We start from the raw sequence: 21,895 nt of genomic DNA, 5'->3' as shown, positions 1-21,895 counted from the left end.
GGAAAGGAGAAGGAGATGGAGGACCAGTTGCAGGAGAGAAAGGAGAAAAAAATCCACAGTGGGGGTGGAGGAAGATCTCTGACTGCTTAACGACCCATCCTGTGGTTTTCAAAGACTGAATATAACAGCTATGAAAGTGTGAGCAATGACGAAACTGGAGAGATGGGGTTTTAACAAGATGCAAGAACAATCTGAGGACTGAGAGCCATTTCAACGTGAGCCCCCAGCCTGAGAGCAAGAAAGAACTTCTGTCTGGAGGTAAAAAGATCTGTTGGGGACCTGGGGTCCAGGTGGAGGGACGGGATGGTTGACAGAACTGCTCAGGCAAGGACAGGCTTCCCATGAGGTCCCTGAGAAACCTGCCTTTTGGAGGGAACTGTCCTCTGTCCTCTGGACCCTGGGGAGAAGGTTATTTCTGCCTGCCAGACCAGCATGCTCGCTCTTCTTCCATGGGCATTCAGGGATCCTGGCCCCACTCTGACATTCCTCAAATGGAGGAATTCCTCAAATTGCCAGAGGAAAGTTACCAAAGTTTAGATCAGCGTTCTGCTGGAGCTCTTCAAGGCCTGGGTTGAGACAAGCCAGGAGGCGGCCCGGGGCTTGGAGCTGGCCCTGTGAGGCACCTCTAGGGGAAGTTCACGTCCTAGGTGGTTCACATCGTGGACCTCTTGGAGGTCCATGCATAGATTCATTCATGGGATTTGTGAATTTTTGGGAAAAATACATCTTTATTTTCACTAATCTTTAATTGAAAGTTAGCACTTGCTTCAGTTACGAATATAGACAGTGAACCACAATAGAATTTGCCATCAATAGAAAACACAAATATTTTCAAATCTCATTACAGTTGTTATAGATTTCTCCAAATGTCATTAACGCTCAGCACTACTGCAGAATTACAACAGTTACTAGGCTGATACCAGATCTAAAGAAGCGTGTGTACTGCTCTATCACACATTCTTCTCATGTTTTGACAACTGTCTTGTCATCATTTGTTCCCTTTATTATCCCATGTATCTTATTAATTTTTAAATGTTATTCTGAGAAGGGACTCCATATGCCTTCCCAGACCACCAAAGAGGTCCACGGCCCCCTTTACGTCAGGCGCCTGCTTTGGTGTGTTGAGCAGGAAGCCCAAAATCTCAGACAAGAGCTTCAAGGGCCCCCCAGCCCAAACCTCTGTTTGCTAACAAGTCTGGTTCTACTTTAAGGCAGTTGGGGTTGTGGAGATAGAAAAAGAAGCGCCTTCACAGCAGCAAACGAGATCTTTCTGGGCATCTTTTTCAGTGTTGTGGGAGATCCGTATTCAGAGGTATTTGTGGAGCTCAGAGCTGACCTTCCAGCTCCTCTGAGAGGTTAGATCCGGGCTCCGGTGACAGAGGAAATGGAGTCTCTTTCTTGCCATCTTGTCCCCATCCTCCCCAGAAAACCTCTGGCAAAGCTTTATGTGTCATCTAACCATCACCACATTCCTGTGAGGGAGCTTTAAACACAAGAGGAATGTGAGACTGAGCGAGGTCCAGCAATGTGCCACAGGTCACACAAAGCTTGAATTTGAACCCAGGAGCCTACGAGACTCCAGGACCCCCTCCGGAGGTGAGGGAGGGGAGAGTTTCCTGCAGTCTGTGAGCTGTTGCCTGAGAGAGGCCCCGGGCTCTGGGGCCACCAGCGCAGCTCGGGAGCCCCGGGGAAGATCAAAGGTGAGGATGCCAACTGCACGGGCACCCACCCCCGTGCCCGCGCTGGGGCTCACAACGTTTTAAGAGGGGAGACCCGCCCCTGGCGTGTAGTGGGCCCAGAAAATTCCCAGACTTTTCACGACCACCCGCTCTCCCCCTATTGAGGGCCAGGTGCCGCTCTAGTACATGCTGCGTCCCCAGGACCCACCAGGCCCAACTTTGCACCCCCTCAACTCCCCTCCTAGTTTAGGCTTTCCCTGTCTAGCCCCCATGCTCGCCGGATGGTCCATGGCTGGAGTGACCAACGCAGGGCAGGTTGGGGTCACTCGGCTTTGGCTGGAAGGCAGCGCCCTCTAGCGGCCAGAGTGCGGAATCAGCGCCGCCGGCTCCGCGCTGCCCGGCCTGCGTCACACCAGGGTACTCCCCTCCCGGGCACCAAGGTCACTTCCCAGAGCATCCTTGCCCAGTGACCCCGCCTCCCCCCAGCGCTGGTGAGGGGCCCACAACAGACTTACACGCTCTTCTTCAACTCAGCCCTAGGCACCGCGAAGCCTGGCCACTCCAGCGGAGTGACCGGCTGCATCAGCCCCTCCGAGCCTGTCTGCCTGTCCTCTGTCTCCTTGGAAGCGGTCCCTACCCTGCGCCCCTCCCATCCCGCTGCACCAGTCCCTTAGGAAACACGCCTAGAGAAGGGACACGACCTTGTCAACATTCCATGGCTATGTGGTGCGGAGCCAGGACTGGAAGGAAGCCCGATTTCCTCAGCCCACCTTAATTCACCAACTGTATTTTTTTTTTTTTTTTTTTTTTTTTTTTTTGAGACGGAGTCTCGCTCTGTTGCCCAGGCTGGAGTGCAGTGGCCGGATCTCAGCTCACTGCAAGCTCCGCCTCCCGGGTTCATGCCATTCTCCTGCCTCAGCCTCCCAAGTAGCTGGGACTACAGGCACCCGCCACCTCGCCCGGCTAGTTTTTTGTATTTTTTAGTAGAGACGGGGTTTCGCCGTGTTAGCCAGGATGGTCTCGATCTCCTGACCTCGTGATCCGCCCGTCTCGGCCTCCCAAAGTGCTGGGATTACAGGCTTGAGCTACCGCGCCCGGCCATCCACTGTATTCTTTAGGCACCAGCTCCCCAAAGCCCACAAACATCTATGAAGGCCTAAGTCCATTGCCATCTTGTAGCCTTTCCACATCACTCATCCAGAATTTCTCCTTTCCTGCCCCTTGATACTTTATAACCTTATTACTGTTCTTAGTACAGTCGTTCTTGTGTTACAGCTGTTCGTGGATGAGTGGCTGTGAGGAGAGGGACAAAGAGGACTCCAAGAGAAAGACTCTCATAACTTGGGTTAGAATCCTGCTCCCCAACTTAGGAGCTGTGATTTTAAGCACGTCGCAAGGCCTCTCCAAGCCTCTATATGCTTCGTGCAAATAATAAATTTTAAAAAATAATAATGGCTTAGTGTTTTATAACGACTAAACACAGTCTTGTAGGTAGATGTGCCTGGAACACTGTCCATTGATTCCAATATACGAAAGCATAAAAATAATCATAGCTATCATTTATTGAGCCCTTACTCTCTGCCAGGCATTATGCTAAGTAGTTTACACAGGTTACCTCATTTGACCCTCACCACCCTAGGAAGAAAATATTTTGTCACCATTTTATAGGTCAGTAAACTCATTTTCAGAGAGGTTAAGAAACTTGCCCAATATTACACAGATAGTGTCAAAGCCAGATCTCAAACATGCTGGTCTGACTCTAGAGACCATTTAACCACTAAAACATCTTTGCCTCTGCTGTGTTAGTGATCTCTCTGTGCCCCGTGGTGCCTGACACATTATAGATGCTCCGTGTTTCTGAAATATGTCTATTTATTAAAAGCTGAGCATAGTGCCTGGCCCAGGAGCCTAAGAAACTTGACCAAGTCATGCAACTATTAAGTTTTCGGACCAGGATTTGAACACAAACACTCTGGCTCTAGAGTCTATGCTTTTTAACCATAATTCTGGGCTGAATGAATAATTGCAATCCTTCTTTATCTTCCTCTTTGAATCAAATGATGCTTTGTCACTAAATATTCTATGTTTCAAGAGTCACCAGGACATTCTGGTATAGCATGAAGGTATAACAACACAGGAGAGGGAGCAAGAAGAGGTCAAGGCTAGGGGGAAAGGACATTGGGGCCATACCTTGAGCCGCTGCTGGGATGTTTTATTAGGATTTTTTATTAGGATTGTGACAAATGTACAGATAAGTACAGACAAAATTAATGATCGTCTCTACTTAGATTTTATGTTTCTTAATAGTACTGTATAGTTTTTATCCTATAAGTCCTATTCGAATGTTTTACATTTTTCTGGACATTTCATGGGTTTTTTTGGTGCCTATAAAGAATGAAACTTTTTCTTCTACCATATTTTCTAATAATTATATCTAGGAAAATTAATAATCTTATGTATTAATACCTTAAATTATTTATATACACTAATTTAGTTTATTTTATACAAATTATAATTACATAACATTCTATTCTGTGGATCTGCAATAATTTTTTCAACCATTCTTACCAGTGGGTCTTCACCTGTTTCCTTTTTTTGTAGGGGCGGGAGGGCGACGAAGTTTTGCTCTGTTGCCCAGGCTGGAATGCAGTAGTGTGATCTTGGCTACTGCAATCTCCGCCTCCCAGGTTCAAGCAATTATCCTGCCTCGGCCTCCTGAGTAGCAGATCACAGCTAATTTTTGCATTTTTAGTAGAGCCAGGTTTCATGTGGGCCAGGCTGGTCTCCAACTCCTGACCTCAGGTGATCCGCGTGCCTCAGCCTCCCAAAGTGCTGGTATTACAGGTGTGAGCTACCACACCTGGCCTTCACCTGTTTCTATTTTTTTGGTATTATAAACAATGCTGCAGTGAATATCCTTGTACATATATACTAGCACACTCATGCTTTTATTTCTGTAAGCTATAGCCTAAGGGACAGGGTATGTGCATTTGAAATGTTCCCCCAAAGCTCCATAACAATGTATAGTTCTACCTAGAGTGAATGATTGCACCTATTTCTTCTTACCCTTACCAAACTTTGACTTATCAATCTTTTAAATTTTTGTTCATTTAACAGGCGGTAATTCTGAAATTCTGAACTCTGAATTTTTTTTTTTTTTTTTTTTTTTTTTTTTTTTTTTTTTTTTTTTTTGAGACGGAGTCTCGCTGTGTCTCCCAGGCTGGAGTGCAGTGGCGCGATCTCGGCTCACTGCAAGCTCCGCCCCCTGGGTTCAAGCCATTCTCCCGACTCAGCCTCCCAAGTAGCTGGGACTACAGGCGCCCGCTACCACGCCCGGCTAATTTTTTTGTATTTTTAGTAGAGACGGGGTTTCACCGTGTTAGCCAGGATAGTCTCGATCTCCTGACCTCGTGATCCACCCGCCTCGGCCTCCCAAAGTGCTGGGATTACAGGCTTGAGCCACCGCGCCCAGCCTGAACTCTGAATTTTTAATTTGTACTTCCCTGAATACTTGTAAAACTAAAAAACTTTTTATTCCATTTCCTCTTTTGTGAACTGCCTATTCAGATACTCTATCTTTTATTGTTTTTAATAATTCTTAAGTTTCTCGGGTTTTCCAGATGTAAGCTATATCACATATAAATAGTAATAAATTTGCCTTAAGACTTCCAATATTTATACCCTTTGCTTTATTTTCTTGTCTAAATGTAATGGCAAACACTTCCATTACACTGTCCAAACAGAACAATGTAAAATAACAGAAATAATAGGAAGCATCTCTGCCTTAAATTATCCTATATTTTACCATTAAATATGATGTTGAAATTTTATCTGAGATATACATTTCTCCATTATATTGAATAGTATTCATCCATTACCATTTTACTTAGGATTTTAGTGGGAATTAATGTAAGACTTTATCAGAAGGTAATATTGACTTTCTTTTTTGATCCAGTAGTATGTTAATTAATAATTTCCTAATATTAAATCATCCAAGAATTTCTAAAAATGAAACCTCATTCCATTTGTCATGGTGTGTTATATTTTTAATATCTTGTAGGACTGGTTAATTTTTGTGTGTGTGTAATTTTTGTTTTTGGCTTTCTTGAGACAGGGTCTCACTGTCAACCAGGGCAGAGTGCAGTGAAGATCATACCTCACTGCATCCGTGAACTCCTGGGCTTCTCCCACCTCAGCCTCTTGAGAAGCTGGGACTACAGGTATGCACCACCACACCTGGCTAATTTTTGTATTTTTTGTAAAGACAGGGTCTCGCCTTGTTGCCCAGGCTGGTCTCAAACTCCTGGGCTCAAGCGATCCTCCCACCTCAGCCTCCCAAAGTGTTGGGATTATAGGCATGAGCCACCACACCTGGGCCTTTCCATTTTTAAAAATTTAAATAAAATATTATAAAACAGAATACAGCAGCATATGAAAAGAATAACATACTAGGCTGGGCGTGGTGGTTCACGCCTGTAATCCCAGCATGTTGAGAGGCCAGGGCGGGTGGATCACGAGGTCAGGAGTTCAAGATCACCCCGGCCAAGATGGTGAAACCCCGTCTGTACCAAAAACACAAAAATTAGGCGAGTGCAGTGGCAGGTGCCTGTAATCCCAGGTACTTGGGAGGCTGAGGCAGGAGAATCGCTTGAACCTGGGAGGTGGAGGTTGCAGTAAGCCAAGATCGTGCCACTGCACTCCAGCCTGGGCGACTAAGTGAGACTCTGTCTCAAAAGAAAAGAATAACATACTATGACCAAGTGGTTTCAGTTTTTGTTTGTTTGTCTGGGACTGCAAAGATGTATCAATTTTAGGAAATCTATTAATGTAGATCACCATCTTAATATATCTTAAAGAAAAATAATATCATTTTAGTTGATACTTAAAGGCAATTAATAAAACATTCACATCCATCCTTGACATTTTAAAACTCTTAATAAAATAGAAATAATGTATATTCCTTAACATAATGAAATACATCTCATTCTCAAAGCTACTATAATACTTAAAAAGGAAACATTTAAGCATCCCCCATTAAACTTAGAAAAAAGACACTCATTATTACCATTATTATTTAATATTTTTCTGGAGACATTAACCAACAATATTAGAAGAAATCAGAGATATAAAACAGAAAAAGAATTATCATTATTTACACATAATATGATTGCATGACTGGAAAATCCAAGAGAATCAACTGAAAAATGATAGAATTTAGGGAGGGGAGCTGGATATGAAATTAGTATCTAGTAAAAAAATAGCCTTTCATATATGAACAACAATGAAAAATTAAAAGATATAATGAATGATATAATGAAAAAATAAGTTAAAAGATACAATGAGTGGAAACAACAGATGCTGGAGAGGATGTGGAGAAATAGGAACGCTTTTACACTGTTGATGGGAGTGTGAATTAGTTCACCCATTGTGGAAGACAGTGTGGGGATTCCTCAAGGATCAAGAACTAGAAATACCATTTGACCCAGCAATCTCATTACTGGCCATATACCCAAAGGATTATAAATCATTCTATGATAAAGATGCACACGTATGTTTATTGTGGCACTATTCACAATAGCAAAGACTGGGAACCAACCCAAATGTCCATCAATGATAGATTGGATTAAGAAAATGTGGCACATATACACCATGGAATACTATGCAGCCATAAAAGGATGAGTTAATGTCCTTTGCAAGGACATAGATGAAGCTGGAAACCATCATTCTAAGCAAACTTCATAAGGACAGAAAACCAAATACTGCATGTTCTCACTCATAAGTGGGAATTGAACAATGAGAACACATGGACACAGAGCGGGGCACATCACACACTAGGGCCAGTTGGGGGGTGGGGACTGGGGGAGGGATAGCATTAGGAGAAATACCTAATGTAAATGACAAGTTGATGGGTGCAGCACACCAACATGGCACATTTATACCTAAGTAACAAACCTGCACAAGGTGCACATATACCCTAGAACTTAAAGTATATATATATAAAAAAGATATAATGGGTAAAAGATGACATTTTCAATAGTGAAAAAGAATATGAATTACTCAAGAAACAAACTTAGCTAAGAAATGGACAACGACTTTATGAAGAAAACTTCTATACATACCTGAGACACATATATTTGAAAAATGAGCATCACATTCTCGGATCAAAAGAATCAGTGTCACAACAAATTCAGTTCTCCCTAAGTTAAAATATAAATTGAACATATCCCAATTTTAAAATACCAACAGGACTTTTTCTTGGTGGTACACACAGTAGGAAAGGCGAGACTAGACAAGCCGACTATAAAAATCAGAAAAATAAATTTATAGAAAAATTCTTGTTTTCCCCTTTTGAATTTTAAATGCTGTGAATGTAATTACCTATTCAAAAGTTATAAACTACAAAACTTTATATTTTTAAAACATATACACACAGAGAAGATTTTTTAAAATAAAAATACATTTATTTTATATACATAATTGCAATTTGCCCTTTTTGACCTAATGATATATCATGAATATCCCTCCAGGCCCATATTTATAGAAGTATCTCATTCTTTTAATATATATAATATTTTATTGCATAGATTCATGGAAACTTATTAAACCATTTCCCTATTGATGAAATTCAGGTGTTCGTTTTTCTTCAGTTTGTTTATTTTGAAACAGGGGTAATTTTTCTTAGCCAGGATTAGAAGGCATAACTATAAAAAATAAAACATAATAATGTTGAAGGAAAATTATAGCCTCAATTGGAGGGAAACTTTCCTAAACAATGCAGGAAACCCAGACAACTTAAAGGAAAATATGATTAGGTATGTTGTATTTAATTACATACAATGTAAATTTTCCTTGTGAAAAAAAAGCATCATAAACAAAGAGAAGAGACAAACAACAAATTGGGAGAAAGTATTTGCCTAAAGAAATGGCAGATGGGTTAATATCTCTAATATAGAGAAAGTTCCTAAAAGTTAAGAAATATAAAGAATATGAACACACACAATTCATAGACAAGGGAATACTAATGACCAATAAGCATATGAAAAGATCCTCAACCTCACTAATCATGGAAATGCAACATAAAACAAATCTAATTTTTCATCTATCAGATTGGCAAACATTTTAAAGTACAGAAAATACTCAGAGCTGGCAAGGGCACAAGGAAACGTACACTATTAAGCATTCTTGGTGAACATCTGATTCTCAACAGTCTTTTTGGAGAGCAATCTGTTTATAGTAGAAAAAAGTTTTAATCCTCATATTCTTTGACCCAGCAATCCAATTTAACTTAAAATATATACATATATATATATAAGAAAACAGCCCTATTGTCTCCCTACATCTCTCCCTCCCCTGCCCTCCCAGTATATCTCACTTGGTTTACCACCTCAATTCCCAGCCAGTTGGACTCTAATGCCCAAGCCCTCCTCTACCTCCATCATACTCTAGCCAATCAAAGCTAGTGCCTGGGATGGGGAGATGGTCTTGGAGCCCTGGAAGGCTTTGTCTAGTGGGTCCCCCTGTGCTTTCAGGAGACTGAAGCCAAGGATACCAGCAGAGCCAACATTTGCTTCAAGTTCCTGGGCCTGCTGACAGCGTGCAGGATGCTGATGGAAACTGGCAGAGGCTGCTGTGCCCTGGCCATCCTGCTGGCAATGGTGGACATCCAGTCTGGTGGTGAGGATAGGCCCTGGAGCAGAGACGGCCATGGGGAGGATCCTGGGCTTGTGGGAAGGGCTGGATCCCATGATTTTCTCTGATGGGGAAACAAAGGACTCACTTTTTTTTTTTGAGGGAGTCTCACTCTGTCACCCAGGCTGGAGTGCAATGGTGCGATCTCGGCTCACTGCAACCTCCGCCTCCTGGGTTCAAGCAATTCTCCTGGCTCAGCTTCCTGAGTAGCTGGGACTACAGGCATATGCCGCCACGCTCGGCTAATTTTTGTATTTTTAGTAGAGACAGGGTTTCATCATATTGGTCAGGCTGGTCTCGAACTCCTGCCTGACCTCAGGTGATCCTCAGGAGCCCGGCTGACTCACTGTTCTTGACATTAAGGAAAGGGTAAAAAATATAGTGTCTTTTTCTTTTTTGTTAGAACTGATACTACTGCCTCTCTGTCAGACATTCTGCCTCTGCTACATGTTTCAAAGAGCCTGGTGATCTGTGCCTCAACCTAAGATTCCTTTAAGTTCCTATATACTATAAATTTATGAAATCCAGGTTTGAGATCCAGATACTGCAATCTTCATTAACTTCAGTACCTAGTTTAACCACTCTGCCTCAATTTGTGTATTTATAAAACGGGAACAGTAACACCTGTCTCTACGGCTATACAGAGGATTTGATATATAGAAAAGCACTCTAATAGAGACCCTGTAGAAGTTCCAGCTGGAAAGTAGAAATAAAATATAAACCATTTTGGAGTTAATCAATGGCTGGGATTGCAAGGCTCCCTCAGATACAGGTCTTATAAGACCCATATCTCTTACTCTTGTAAGAGAATTGCATTTAATATGTAGGGGGAAGCCTCCATCTGTGCCTCTTCACCATTTTCATGTGAGTGAATTTAGTTTACTGTATATACCAAGAGGAGTCTTACAAGGAAAAGCAAGTCATAGGGGATCAAGCTGCCAAGGGAGTGGGGCTGGCAGCCTCATCATCTGCCTGATGAGTTTTTAGCAGAGAGCTGGATGTAACCAAGGTTGGGGTTTTGCAAGGATCCGTCATAGCGGGAGTAAAGCTAAGGGAGCTGAGGGTGGATATAAGGGAGAGATTATAGTAATGGACTACAAAATATAAACTACAGAAGGAAGTGAAGTTTGAGGAGAGTGAGGGGCAGTACCAAGGTGGCAGGGCCAACGCACTGGAAAATTAGGTCAGAGACACCCATTGAGCCGAAACATCCTGGGTTAACCCAACTATTTTCTCCACTTCTGTATCTAGGTTACAGATTACTTACAGGGAAAATCATCAAGTCGGCAGATTGGCACCATCAGAGTCATTGTCTTTGGCTACCAATGGTCCCTCAATAATTAGTCTGTTTCTCCAGTCCATTCTCACTTCATTTCTGCACAGTGGCTGTTTTTAATTATCTCTGGTATTTCTGTGGTCTCTCTCATCCTATATCTCTTAGAAAAACTTTTACTCTTCCTTCAAGTCTCAGCTCCAGCACTAAATTCACTGTGAAGTTTTCCTGATTCTTCAGACTTAGGAATCTCTAAGATTCCTCAATTATAATAACTGTGGAATTAAATTGTAATTTTTTGCTAATCTGTTTTTACATTAGGCTTTAAACTCTGAGAGTGGCCAGGCACGGTGGTTCATGCCTGTGATCCCAGCAGTTTGGGAGGCAGAGGCAGGAAGGTCGCTTGATGCCTGGAGTTCAAGACCAGCCTGGACAACATAGTGAGAATCTGTCTCTACAACACAAAAAATTAGCCAGGCATAGTGGTGCATACCTGTAGTGTTAGCTATTTGGAAGGTGGAAGCAGGAGGATTGCCTGAGCCCAGGAGTTCAAAGGTGCAGTGAGTTACAATTATGCCACTGCACTCCAGCCTGGGTGACAGAGCAAGACCTTGTTTAAAAAAAAATTTTTTTTAATTAAAAATCCCCAGTCATCAAATGGTTAGGGAAAAAAAGGTCTGACAGTGGGGCTCATGTCCTAGTCATCATTGCCCCAGCAGGGCTTGGCAGGGTGAATACCCACACATATTTGTTAAGTGGAGGAACAAATAAACCTATGAATGAATGGATGCTTTGAGCATATTATTTAGTACCTTAATTTTCATTTTCCAGATGAATAAACTACTGCCCAAGGAGTTAGGTAACTTGCTGACAGTCACACAGCCATCGATAGAGCTGTAATTTGTATTTCCTGTCTGCCAGCACTGCTGCCAGGTTCTGCTTCAGTCCTTCCTTGAAGACTTCTAGTGATAAGGAGCAGTAATGGTGAAATTCAAAAAACGCTACCTGACCTCTGGGTAATTCTTCCCTTTCCATTCCAGGATGCATTAACATCACCAGCTCAGCTTTCCAGGAAGGAACACAACTGAACATAATCTGCACTGTGTGGCATAAGAAAGAAGAGGCTGAGGGGTTGGTAGTGTTTTTGTGCAAGGACAAGTCTAGAGACTGTTTTCCTGAGACCAGTTTAAAACAGCTGAGACTTAAAAGGGATCCTGGGATAGATGGTGTTGGTGAAATATCATCTGAGTTAGTGTTCACCATAAGCCAAGTCACACCGTCGCACAGTGGGACCTACCAGTGTTGTGCCACAAGCCAGAAGTCAGGTATCCGCCTTCAGGGCCATTTCTTCTCCCTTCTAGTCACAGGTGAGTCTCTAATACCCCTAATGCCACCAGGTGGGACACTGAGCAGAGTTGACAGCTGGTGATGTAATCAGATGGTTCAGGTCCTGGATAGGCAGTTTCCTTCTTTCTCAATCCTTTTCCAACATTCCCATTGGCAGATGCTGCCTTTCTTCAACGTGCACATACAAACATAAACTCATTTTGTTTTTAATTTTAAAACTCTTACTGGGGTGGCTATCGCATTTTTATTGACAGGGAGATGGTGACACAGGGGTTGAAGAGATTTGTCCAATGCTACTCACTGACCGGTGAAAATAAAAACAGATAGAAATTAGGCCTCCTGGCCAGGCACGGTGGCTTATGCCTGTAAACCCAGCACTTTGGGAGGCTGAGGTGGGAGGATCACCTGAAGTCGGGAGTTCAAGACCAGCCTAGCCAACATGGAGAAACCCCATCTCTACAAAAAATACAAAATTAGCCGGGTGTGGTGGCGCATGCCTGTAATCTCAGCTACTCGGGAGGCTGAGGCAGGAGAATCGCTTGAACGTGGGAGGCAGAGGTTGCAGTTAGCTGAGATCGCACCATTGCACTCTAGCTTGGGCAACTACAGTGAAACTCCGTCTCAAAAAAAAAAAAAAAGAAAAAGAAAAAGAAAAGAAAAAAAGAAATAAATTAGGTCTCCTGATTCCCAATTCAGAACTCTCCCAGAAATGTGGCTATATTTCTAAATTCAGGCAGACAAAGAGATTAGGTTTGAGATAATATGAGTATCTGTCTTAAGGAGCATTTAGTTGGAAGAAACAGAAACCCATTCAAGGTACTACAGATTAGAGGAGGAAAAAATAAAGCAAAAAGTACAGCTGGCCCTCATGAGCTCTAGCTCCTGGAATCAGAAACTAGAAAGGGGACAGGACGCAAAACAGTTACCATTTCAAACTCTGAGGCGGCAAGGCCTCTGGCTTCTGCATCTGTCTTTTTCACTCTGTGCATGCTCCCCCGGCTCCATTACTACTTTGGCATGTCCTAAATATGGCCACTCCAGCCCCAGCTTTATGTAGCTTCCTTAAGTCAAACTGTGCCCAACAGAAAGTGTCTGTGTTCCTATATTCCCAGACAACAGAGCAAGCCTCCACAATTCTGTGGAAAAAAAAAAAGTTTACCTGGCTGGGCTCTGTGGCTCACGCCGGTAATCCCAGCACTTAGGGAGGCCAAGGCAGGCGGATCACGAGGTCAGGAGTTTGAGAGCAGCCTGGCCAATATGGTGAAACTCCATCTCTACTAAGAATACAAAAAACAAAATTAGCCAAGCATGGTGGCACACGCCTGTAGTCCCAGCTACTTGGGAGGCTGAGGCAAAAAAATCGCTTGAACCCGGGAGGTGGAGGTTGCAGTGAGTCGTGATTGCGCCACTGCACTCCAGCCTGGGCGACAGAGCGAGACTCCGTCTAAAAAAAAAAAAAAGTTTACCTTGAATTATATATTCAGCCAAACTATAAACCAAATGTAAGGAAAGAAAAAAGATACTATCACAAGATGCAACGACTCAAAAAAATTTGCCTTCCATGTGATCTTTTCAAAGAAGCGACCAGAGGATGTGCTTCAGTAAAACAAGAAAGTGAATCCGTAAAGGAGATAAAATGAGATACAGGAAACAAGGAATCTAACAGGGAAAAGGAAATTCTAAGCTGGACACAGTGGCTCATGCCTGTAATCCCAGCACTTTTGGAGGCCAAGGTGGGAGGATCACTTGAGCCCAGGAGTTAGAGAAAAAAAGCCTGGGCAACATAGGGAGACACCATCTCTAGTGGAAAAGAAAAAAAAAAAGGAAATTCTAGAATTTAAAAAGGGCACTTAGTCCAGAAGAGAGCAAGAGAAATAGACTCTGGAAGGGAAATCTCTAGGAGGTAAAAATGGAATTGACAGATCATCTTTCTAAAGGCCCATTAAAGACCCGATAAAAGGATTAAAGAAATGGATATGGTCCGGGCGCGGTGGCTCAAGCCTGTAATCCCAGCACTTTGGGAGGCCGAGATGGGCGGATCACGAGGTCAGGAGATCGAGACCATCCTGGCTAACACCGTGAAACCCCGTCTCTACTAAAAATACAAAAAAAACTAGCCGGGCGAGGTGGCGAGCGCCTGTAGTCCCAGCTACTCCGGAGGCTGAGGCAGGAGAATGGCGTAAACCCGGGAGGCGGAGCTTGCAGTGAGCTGAGATCCGGCCACTGCAGTCCAGCCCGGGCTACAGAGCAAGACTCCGTCTCAAAAAAAAAAAAAAAAGAAATGGATATGGAAAACTCTGCCAGTAAAAAAATAAAATCAGGCTCTAGAAAAAACTAAATTTTACAAAAGAAACATAGCACACAACTTGATTCTGCAAAAAAATAACACAAAATCCAAATTATGTAAACATGACTAATTTAAATAAAATTTGTGATACAATTATTTTTGCAAGAATGCAGAGAAGGAAAATGGGTAAAAGTATAACCTTCATCTACTATAGCAGAAAGCCAACAGAAAATGTCTACATTTTATCACTAGGAAGCAGCAATATGAGCATATTATTTAGGAATATAAGACATCTTGAAGAGTTGGCAGTGGTTGTCTCAGACAATAAGCCTAGGAGGATAAAAGGGCACTGCTATTATTCTCTAAGAACTTACAACTACTTTACTTTTTTTTTTTTTTTTTGAGACAGACTCTCACTCTGTGGCCCAAGCTGGAGAGCAGTGGCATGATCTTGGCTCACTCCCAGGTTCAAGTGATTCTCCTGCCTCAGCCTCCCAAATAGCTGCCACACGCCACCACCCTCGGCTAATTTTTTTGTATTTTTAGTTGAGATGGGGTTTTGCCATGTTGGCCAGGCTGGTCTCGAACTCCTGACCTCAGGTGATCTGTCCGCCTCAGCCTCCCAAAGTACTGGGATTACAGGTGTGAGCCACCGTGCCTGGCCTATCTTACTTTTAAAGAAAAATAAGTATAAATTACCCACTTACCACCACCCTCCCCCCATGAAAAACTGGCCCAGAGCCTTTGAACAAATGTTTTTAATCACCTCCTATGGTTCCTAGTTAATTCAAATGTTCAACTTGTTTAGTTTGATTGACTTTCTTCCTTGCTTCCTGGTGTCTTCCTGTCTGACCTAGCCACAGCATTCAGCACTTCTGACTATTCCCTCCTTCATCAAAGTGTCATCTTAGTGGTTTCTGTGACTGTACTCAAGTGGTTCTCTACCAGCTTGGCTCTTCTTTTGTCTTCTCTATTTCCTCCTCCCACCTCTCAAACATGAGTATTCATTCCCCAAGACTCACTTCTCATCACTTCAACCTTTTCTCTTTACTCTCTCTCCCCAGTTCTCATCTACCCATGATTTAAACCAGCATCTCAATGCAATTGACCATCAAATCCACTTCTCCAGTTCAAACCTCTAAGTTTTAATTAAACGTTTCAACTAACAACTGTACTCCTAGCTCCTAGATGCCCCACCATTTCCTCAAACTCAGTACCAAAGCTATCCTCCTGAGACCCTGTTTCTGTTCATGACTGAAGTCAACTTTGGTTCCTCCTTTTTTCTTAACCCCCAATTCAGAGAGTTACTAAGTACTACTGTTCTTCCGCACAGCAGTACTTTGTTATTCCTTTCCTTCCAAAGGTGTTTTTCAGGTCTTCATCACCTCACACTTAACATATTCCAATAGTCTCCTAACTAGTGAGTCCCCTGAGTTCAGCAACTGTGCCCTACTCACCTTTGTATCTCCCACACCTACCACAGGGCCTAGCACCGAGCTGTTGCCTAATAAATGGTCCAGCAACTCTAAATACTGTTTCTGCCTCCACTCCACTCTACATACTGCCACCAGCTTGTCTTTCCAAAATGCTAATTTGTACATGCCACACCACTCAAAGTTTTAATGGCTTCTCACTGTCTATGGGATAAAGTCTAAATTACTATAGCCTGGCACTAGAGACTCTATAGCATTTCATTATATTTATGTGAATACATTGCTTCAGTTAAACTGCACTAGCAGATACTCCTCTTTCATTCATCCAACAAATATGTATTGTGCATCCCACGCCCAGCGCTGCGCCTTGGAGAACAGAATGAGGTACAACACAGTCCTTGTTCCTTATAACCTAAAATTCCTGTTCTAATATATTGTTTTGGTTGTGAAGATTCTCCCTAAGAAAGAATGCTTTTCTCATCTCAGCATATTTAAGTATTACAGTCAGCACATCTAGATGGTTCCCCAAATGTGGAAATTAGGTGCATTTTGGAAGGTAAAACTGGTTAAGAGGAGACAGGTAACAGATAATAAACAATGTCAGCTGGGTGCGGTGGCTCATGCCTGTAATCCCAGCACTTTGGGAGGCTGAGGCGGGCAGATCACTTGAGATCAGAAATTTGAGACAAGCATGGCTGACATAGTGAAATGCCATCTCTGCTAAAAATACAAAAATTAGCCAGGTGTGGTGGCACATGCCTGTAACCCCAGCTACTTGGGAGGCTGAGGCAAGAGAATCACTTGAATCCAGGAGGCAGAGGTTTCTGTGAGCTGAGATTGTGCCACTGCACTCCAGCCTGGGTGACAGAGCCAGACTCTGTCTCAAAAAAATAATAAAATAAAAAACAATGTCTGCCATTTACTTACTGTGGGCCAGGCATTGTGCTAAGTGATATTATTTTATTTAAGCTGCATGGTCTTTTGAGCTATTGTGCTGTGATAACTGAAGCTTGAAGATAATTTACGTTTATCCAACTAGTGAATGATGGATAAAAACCCAGATCTAGGCCAGGTGCGGTGTCTCAAGCCTGTAACCCCAGCACTTAGGAAGGCCAAGGCAGGTGCATCACCTGAACCCAGGAGTTCAAGACCAGCCTGAGCAACATAGTGAAAACCTGTCTCTACAAAAAATACAAAAATTGGCTGGGTGTGGTGGCACATGCCTGTAGTCCCAGCTACTAGGGAAGCTGAGGTGGGAGGATCGATTGGGCTTGGGGCTTGAGGCTTCAGTGAGCCATGATCACGCCACTGCACTCTAGCCTGGATGACAGAGCAAGACCCTGTCTCAAAAAACAAAAACCAAAACAAACAAACAAAAAAACCCCAGATCTATTCCAAAGGGCAAGATTTTAACTTATGCTAAATTGCTTGACCCACTCTAGAAAATGTGGCTATTTGGGGATACCCAAGTCCAAGGTAGCTAAGCTGTTTCAGCTATCTCTGTGGCAAAACTTCAGAATTACTTTAAGGTCTATCTGCATCCCCAGTGTCTGACACACAGGAGATTCTATACTTATTTATGGCTGCTTAAGTACATCATCATTACCCACAATGTTAAAGATACTTATCTGGGCAACAAATTACGGCGGGAGGAATCCTTGGAGATCATAAAAGAGATGTTATGAGATGATGCAAAAGGAGGTACTGATGATTTCTGAAACCCTCCCCTGATCCAAGATTCTCTTTTGAACCAGAGACAGGGAACTACACAGTGACGGGACTGAAACAAAGACAACACCTTGAGTTCAGCCATAATGAAGGCACTCTCAGTTCAGGCTTCCTACAAGAAAAGGTCTGGGTAATGCTGGTCACCAGCCTCGTGGTCCTTCAAGGTACGTCCAAAAGAGCCGTAAACACCCCAAGCAATGAGGGTGCTATTGTATTTCTGCCATCTTGGTTATTCTCCAGGAGGAGAAGGTTGGAAAGGAAGTCCAGAGGGAGAGGAAAATGTTACTCAAGCCCTGGTTATCCATAGGAAAGTTCAAACCAGTTTCACTGATCCAAAAGCACTAAAGAGGAAGACAGATAAATCAGACTTTCCAAAGGGTAGGAGGTAAGACTTATTAGGAAAGAAGGCCTGTGAGAGAGGCAAGTTAGTACAACCACCTCTACTCACTGCGTGAACAGAGGACTGTAAGTTGAAGCAACAGATTTTTGACTATTAGAGGAAGAACAAGAGACAGACTTGGTTTGGAGATGGTTTTTTGTATTTTGTTTTTTTCAGATGGAGTCTCGCTCTGTCGCCCAGGCTGGAGTGCAGTGGCACAGTCTCGGCTCACTGCAAGCTCTGCCTCCCGGGTTCATGCCATTCTCCTGCCTCAGCCTCCCGAGTAGCTGGGACTACAGGCGCCCACCACCGCGCCCGGCTAATTTTTTTTTTTGCATTTTTTAGTAGAGATGGGGTTTTCACCATGGTCTCGATCTCCTGACCTCGTGATCCGCCCGCCTCGGCCTCCCAAAGTGCTGGGATTACAGGCGTGAGCCACTGTGCCCGGCCTGGAGACAGGTTTTTGAACATTGCAGCTCCCCAGCAAAGGCTGATGGCCAGATTGAGTATATTAAACACATGTAGCTGAGTCTTCTGAAAACCATTTACCAATATGGATTGGTGCTCTCCCTATTAGATAATAAAAGTGAACCTTCCAATAATTTGTCATTATGTTTTTGCATAATAAGCAACTGATTCAGGTTTTTGCCTGTCCTTGGCATTCTTAACTCCATTTAATTTAGGCATTCCTCAAATCAATACCACTGTTTTGAGTGACATCAGAATGTAAGCTCTATATATGTAAGGACTTTGTCATCTTTACCCCAACAAAAAGTCCCACACATATAGCACGCTCTTAATAAATTTGTTAAAGAACCTGTACGATGAATCAGATGCTTTACACATGATGATTCTAACCTTATACAACCCTTGCAAGCAAACATCCCCTGGTTACTCATCAGGAAACAACATAAGGAAGTTAAATAGGGCCTGGTGCGGTGGCTCACGCCTGTAATCCCAGCTCGTTGGGAGGCTGAGGCAGGCAGATCCCTTGAGCCTAGGAGTTTGAGGTCAGTCTGGGCAACTCGGCGAAACCCCATCTATACAAATAAATAAAAACTTTGTCACACGTAGTGGCACACACACCTGTAGTCCCAGGCTAAGGCACAAGGATCACCTGAGCCCAGGTTGGTTCAGGTTGCAGTAAGCCATGTTCATGCCACTGTACTCTAGCCTGGGTGACAGACTGAGACACTTTCTCAAAGAAAAAAAAAAGTTAAATGTTGCCTGTCACAGCAATTAATACAGATCCTTCTCACTCTAAAACCTTACACTCAGTAATGATCTACTATAGGCAAAGCACCTCTTACCTCCTTTACCACCCCATTCATTCTGAGATTGACTCCTCCCCTTTCCAGAAACAGGACCACCTAAATATTCCCTATTCCAGTCCCTTATCTGCAAGTCATCAAAAGAAAACACAGATTTCAAAAAGAAAACACAGACTTTATCTGTAATCCTTGACAAGGATCTTCTAAATTTAAGCCTATGCCAGTTTTCAGGAGGAAACATGAATATGAAACAGTCTGACCATTTAGACATAATTTTTTATTGACTTTAAATTCTCTTGGTTAGGCTACTGTAACCAGTAAAACACATTTTATTTTAGAATAAAAATTCTAAAGGGTAAATTGAGTCTAGCCATACAACCTACTACCAGTTACTATCTCTGATTCCCAAGTCATCCTAGAGAAAAAAAAAAAATCTGGACTTTTTTCCTTTTCCACTCAGGTGAAGAGAATGAGCTTTTTAATCCAATTTTTTGTTTTCTCCTGTATTCGATTCAAGTAGCTTTAAAGTTAACCAAAGGAAAAAACCAAAGCTCAATATTTGATTAAATGAGAAAATATACGCTACTTAGAAGCTTTCTTTTCTTTATCCTTCTCCCCCAACTCAAGGCTTAGTAGAATTATGGAAAGAGGTAGTATTCAGTAGAACAGTACACATGCTTTTTCAGGTCCAGAAACACCACATAGATCAAGTTACCATGCTTACATGTGGGGAAGAGGAGGAGGGAGTTTCCTGGATCTCTGTGCCTCTCAGCTCATGAAGCCAATTTCACTGAATATCCTTATCACTATGCCAACAATTCAGATCTATACATGGAAAACCTACCTTCAATTTTTTGAGTGGCATCTATTGCTTGATTGTCCCTTCCAGCAAGGAGTGATCAAAGACTAGCTCCCTTCGCACTCCCACCACAATCAGATTTGCTCAAGATTACAACCCTAATTTAGTAATGTGCAATACATAAAATAGTTCCCACTTTCCTTTTCCAATCCCTTCAGAGTCATGAGGGCCTATCAAACACACATCTCAGGACAGGTCAGACTTCACTATATCAGGTATTTTGTTGCTATTCTAAGTTATAAGGCAGTAATACAAACTTTCTTTTTCTTTCTACAGCTTTGTAAGCCTTGTGCCAAAAAAAAAAACGTTTTTAAAAAGCTACAGCAAGATGAGTCTGACTCTAGCTTAGTATGTTTCTCATTACAACAGGCACAGAGAAGAAAGCAACGGGACATAGGGGAAGAGATGCTAAATATACCAAGAATCTGTGGAAATATAAGCTGGGGCAAATCAGTGTGATCCTTGATTTTGCTGCTCACCATCAGAGCAAACCTGCCTTCTTCCCTCCTAAGCTCCAGTAAATAAACAGAACAGTTTTCACCAAAGTGGCTGGTATAGTCCTCAAATATTGGATAAATATGTGCGTTTTTGTACCCCAGAACAATTTTTCCTCCCTCCTCCTCAACATAGTAAAATAAGTCAAACAAAATGAGAACACCAAATTTGGGGGGAATAATTTTTTATTTAACACTGTAAAGGAAAGAGAAAGAAAACAAGCAGAGATAGGTAGGACAGAAAGGAAGACAGCCAGACCCAGTGACTGACTTGGTGAAAATGAGGAAATGCAGACAGACCTCAACATTCAAAAACATCCACACAGCACTGCTGGAGGAAGAGGAAGATCTGTGCAGACCAGGAGCACCACAGGCTACAACTGCCCAGCTTCAACTCAACACTTGTTAACCTCTTTGGTCATTTCTCTTTTTAAATAAATGCCCATAGCAGTATGTGCAGTCTTTTCTTTTCTCCTAAATCCACCAACTCTCTTCTTTCTCTTTGGACAGACGACCTATTGTCATAGTTAAGCAGAGAGTGGGCAGGATATTCCTGATAGGAGGAACTACATGAATAAAGGGGTAAGAGCACAGAAATTTAGCTACAGCTCCATGGTGAGCCATTAAAAGGAAAGAGACACTTTACCTGTGCTCCTTGGCAAGGACCTGCCAAATGTGGGAGCTACGGTTTGTGGGAACGGAGAGAGATATGGCTGAAGTAGACGAGTAAGACCGTTATTAGTGATAGTCCTGAACCTCAAACTAAGGATTTTAGACTTTGTATCCTATGGAGATAAAAGAACCAGCCAGAGTCAAAAAGACCTGGATTCAAATTCTGGCTCTGCAACATACCAGCTATTTGTCTTTGGGCAAATGAATTTTTTTTTTTTTTTTTTTTGGAGACGGGAGTCTCACTCTGTTGCCCAGGCTGGAGTACAGTGGCACGATCTCGGCTTACTGCAACCTCCACCTCCTGGATTCAAGCAATTCTCCTGCCTCAGCCTCCCAAGTAGCTGGGATTACAGGCATGCACCACCATGCATGGTTAATTTTTGTGTTTTTAGTAGAGACGGGGTTTCACCATGTTGGCCAGGCTGGTCTCAAAATCCTGACCTCAAGTGATCTGCCCGCCTCAGCCTCCCAAAGTGCTGGGATTACAGGCGTGAGCCACCACGTCCAGTGCAAATGAGGTTTTGAGATGCTATTTGTTTACCTATCTGTAAAAAGGGATACTGCCAACTGTATCTTCTGTTTCCACAGGACTGTTCTGAGAATTAAATGAAAGTCTGGATTTGGAACCTAGAGCCATTTGAATTCTGACTCCAAAGTCTCCAAAGCCTTCTCCATTACATCACATTCACCTTAATCTTTCTCTACCTGTTTTATATATGTTAGTTCTGTGTTTCTAACTAACTAAATAAGCTCACATGGGTAGAGATGTCTTTTGTTTTTACTA

The 21,895-nt window shown here is 42.7% G+C and overlaps 2 protein-coding genes across 6 annotated transcripts in view; one reads left to right on the top strand and one right to left on the bottom strand.

Moving 5' to 3' along the window:
- The window catches only part of PDZK1 (PDZ domain containing 1), a 49,132-nt gene extending 46,839 nt beyond the window's left edge, over window positions 1-2,293 (bottom strand). The window contains exon 1 of the mRNA XM_045383355.2: window positions 2,195-2,293. The gene's annotated coding sequence lies outside the window, so the exon portion shown is untranslated. The remainder of the gene's footprint in view (window positions 1-2,194) is intronic.
- Window positions 148-21,353, top strand: CD160 (CD160 molecule). 5 transcript variants are annotated; one of them, XM_065532925.2, is made up of 6 exons: window positions 148-258; window positions 5,794-5,899; window positions 9,209-9,353; window positions 11,682-12,008; window positions 17,463-17,600; window positions 20,315-21,353. In XM_065532925.2, exons 3-6 carry the CDS (start codon window positions 9,281-9,283, stop codon window positions 20,464-20,466), a joined length of 690 nt encoding a protein of 229 aa, XP_065388997.1. In that variant the 5' UTR covers window positions 148-258; window positions 5,794-5,899; window positions 9,209-9,280; the 3' UTR covers window positions 20,467-21,353. The 5 variants fall into 5 exon arrangements, with proteins under 5 accessions (XP_065388997.1, XP_005542179.3, XP_005542177.3 ...); XM_005542122.5 differs by having other exon boundaries at window positions 20,222-20,890; XM_005542120.5 differs by lacking the exon at window positions 5,794-5,899.
- Window positions 21,354-21,895: the final 542 nt, after the last annotated feature.

Source organism: Macaca fascicularis, chromosome 1 (genome assembly GCF_037993035.2).
Source record: "Macaca fascicularis isolate 582-1 chromosome 1, T2T-MFA8v1.1".
Taxonomy (NCBI): Eukaryota; Metazoa; Chordata; class Mammalia; order Primates; family Cercopithecidae; genus Macaca; species Macaca fascicularis.
This window is presented reverse-complemented; position numbering and strand designations above follow the sequence as displayed.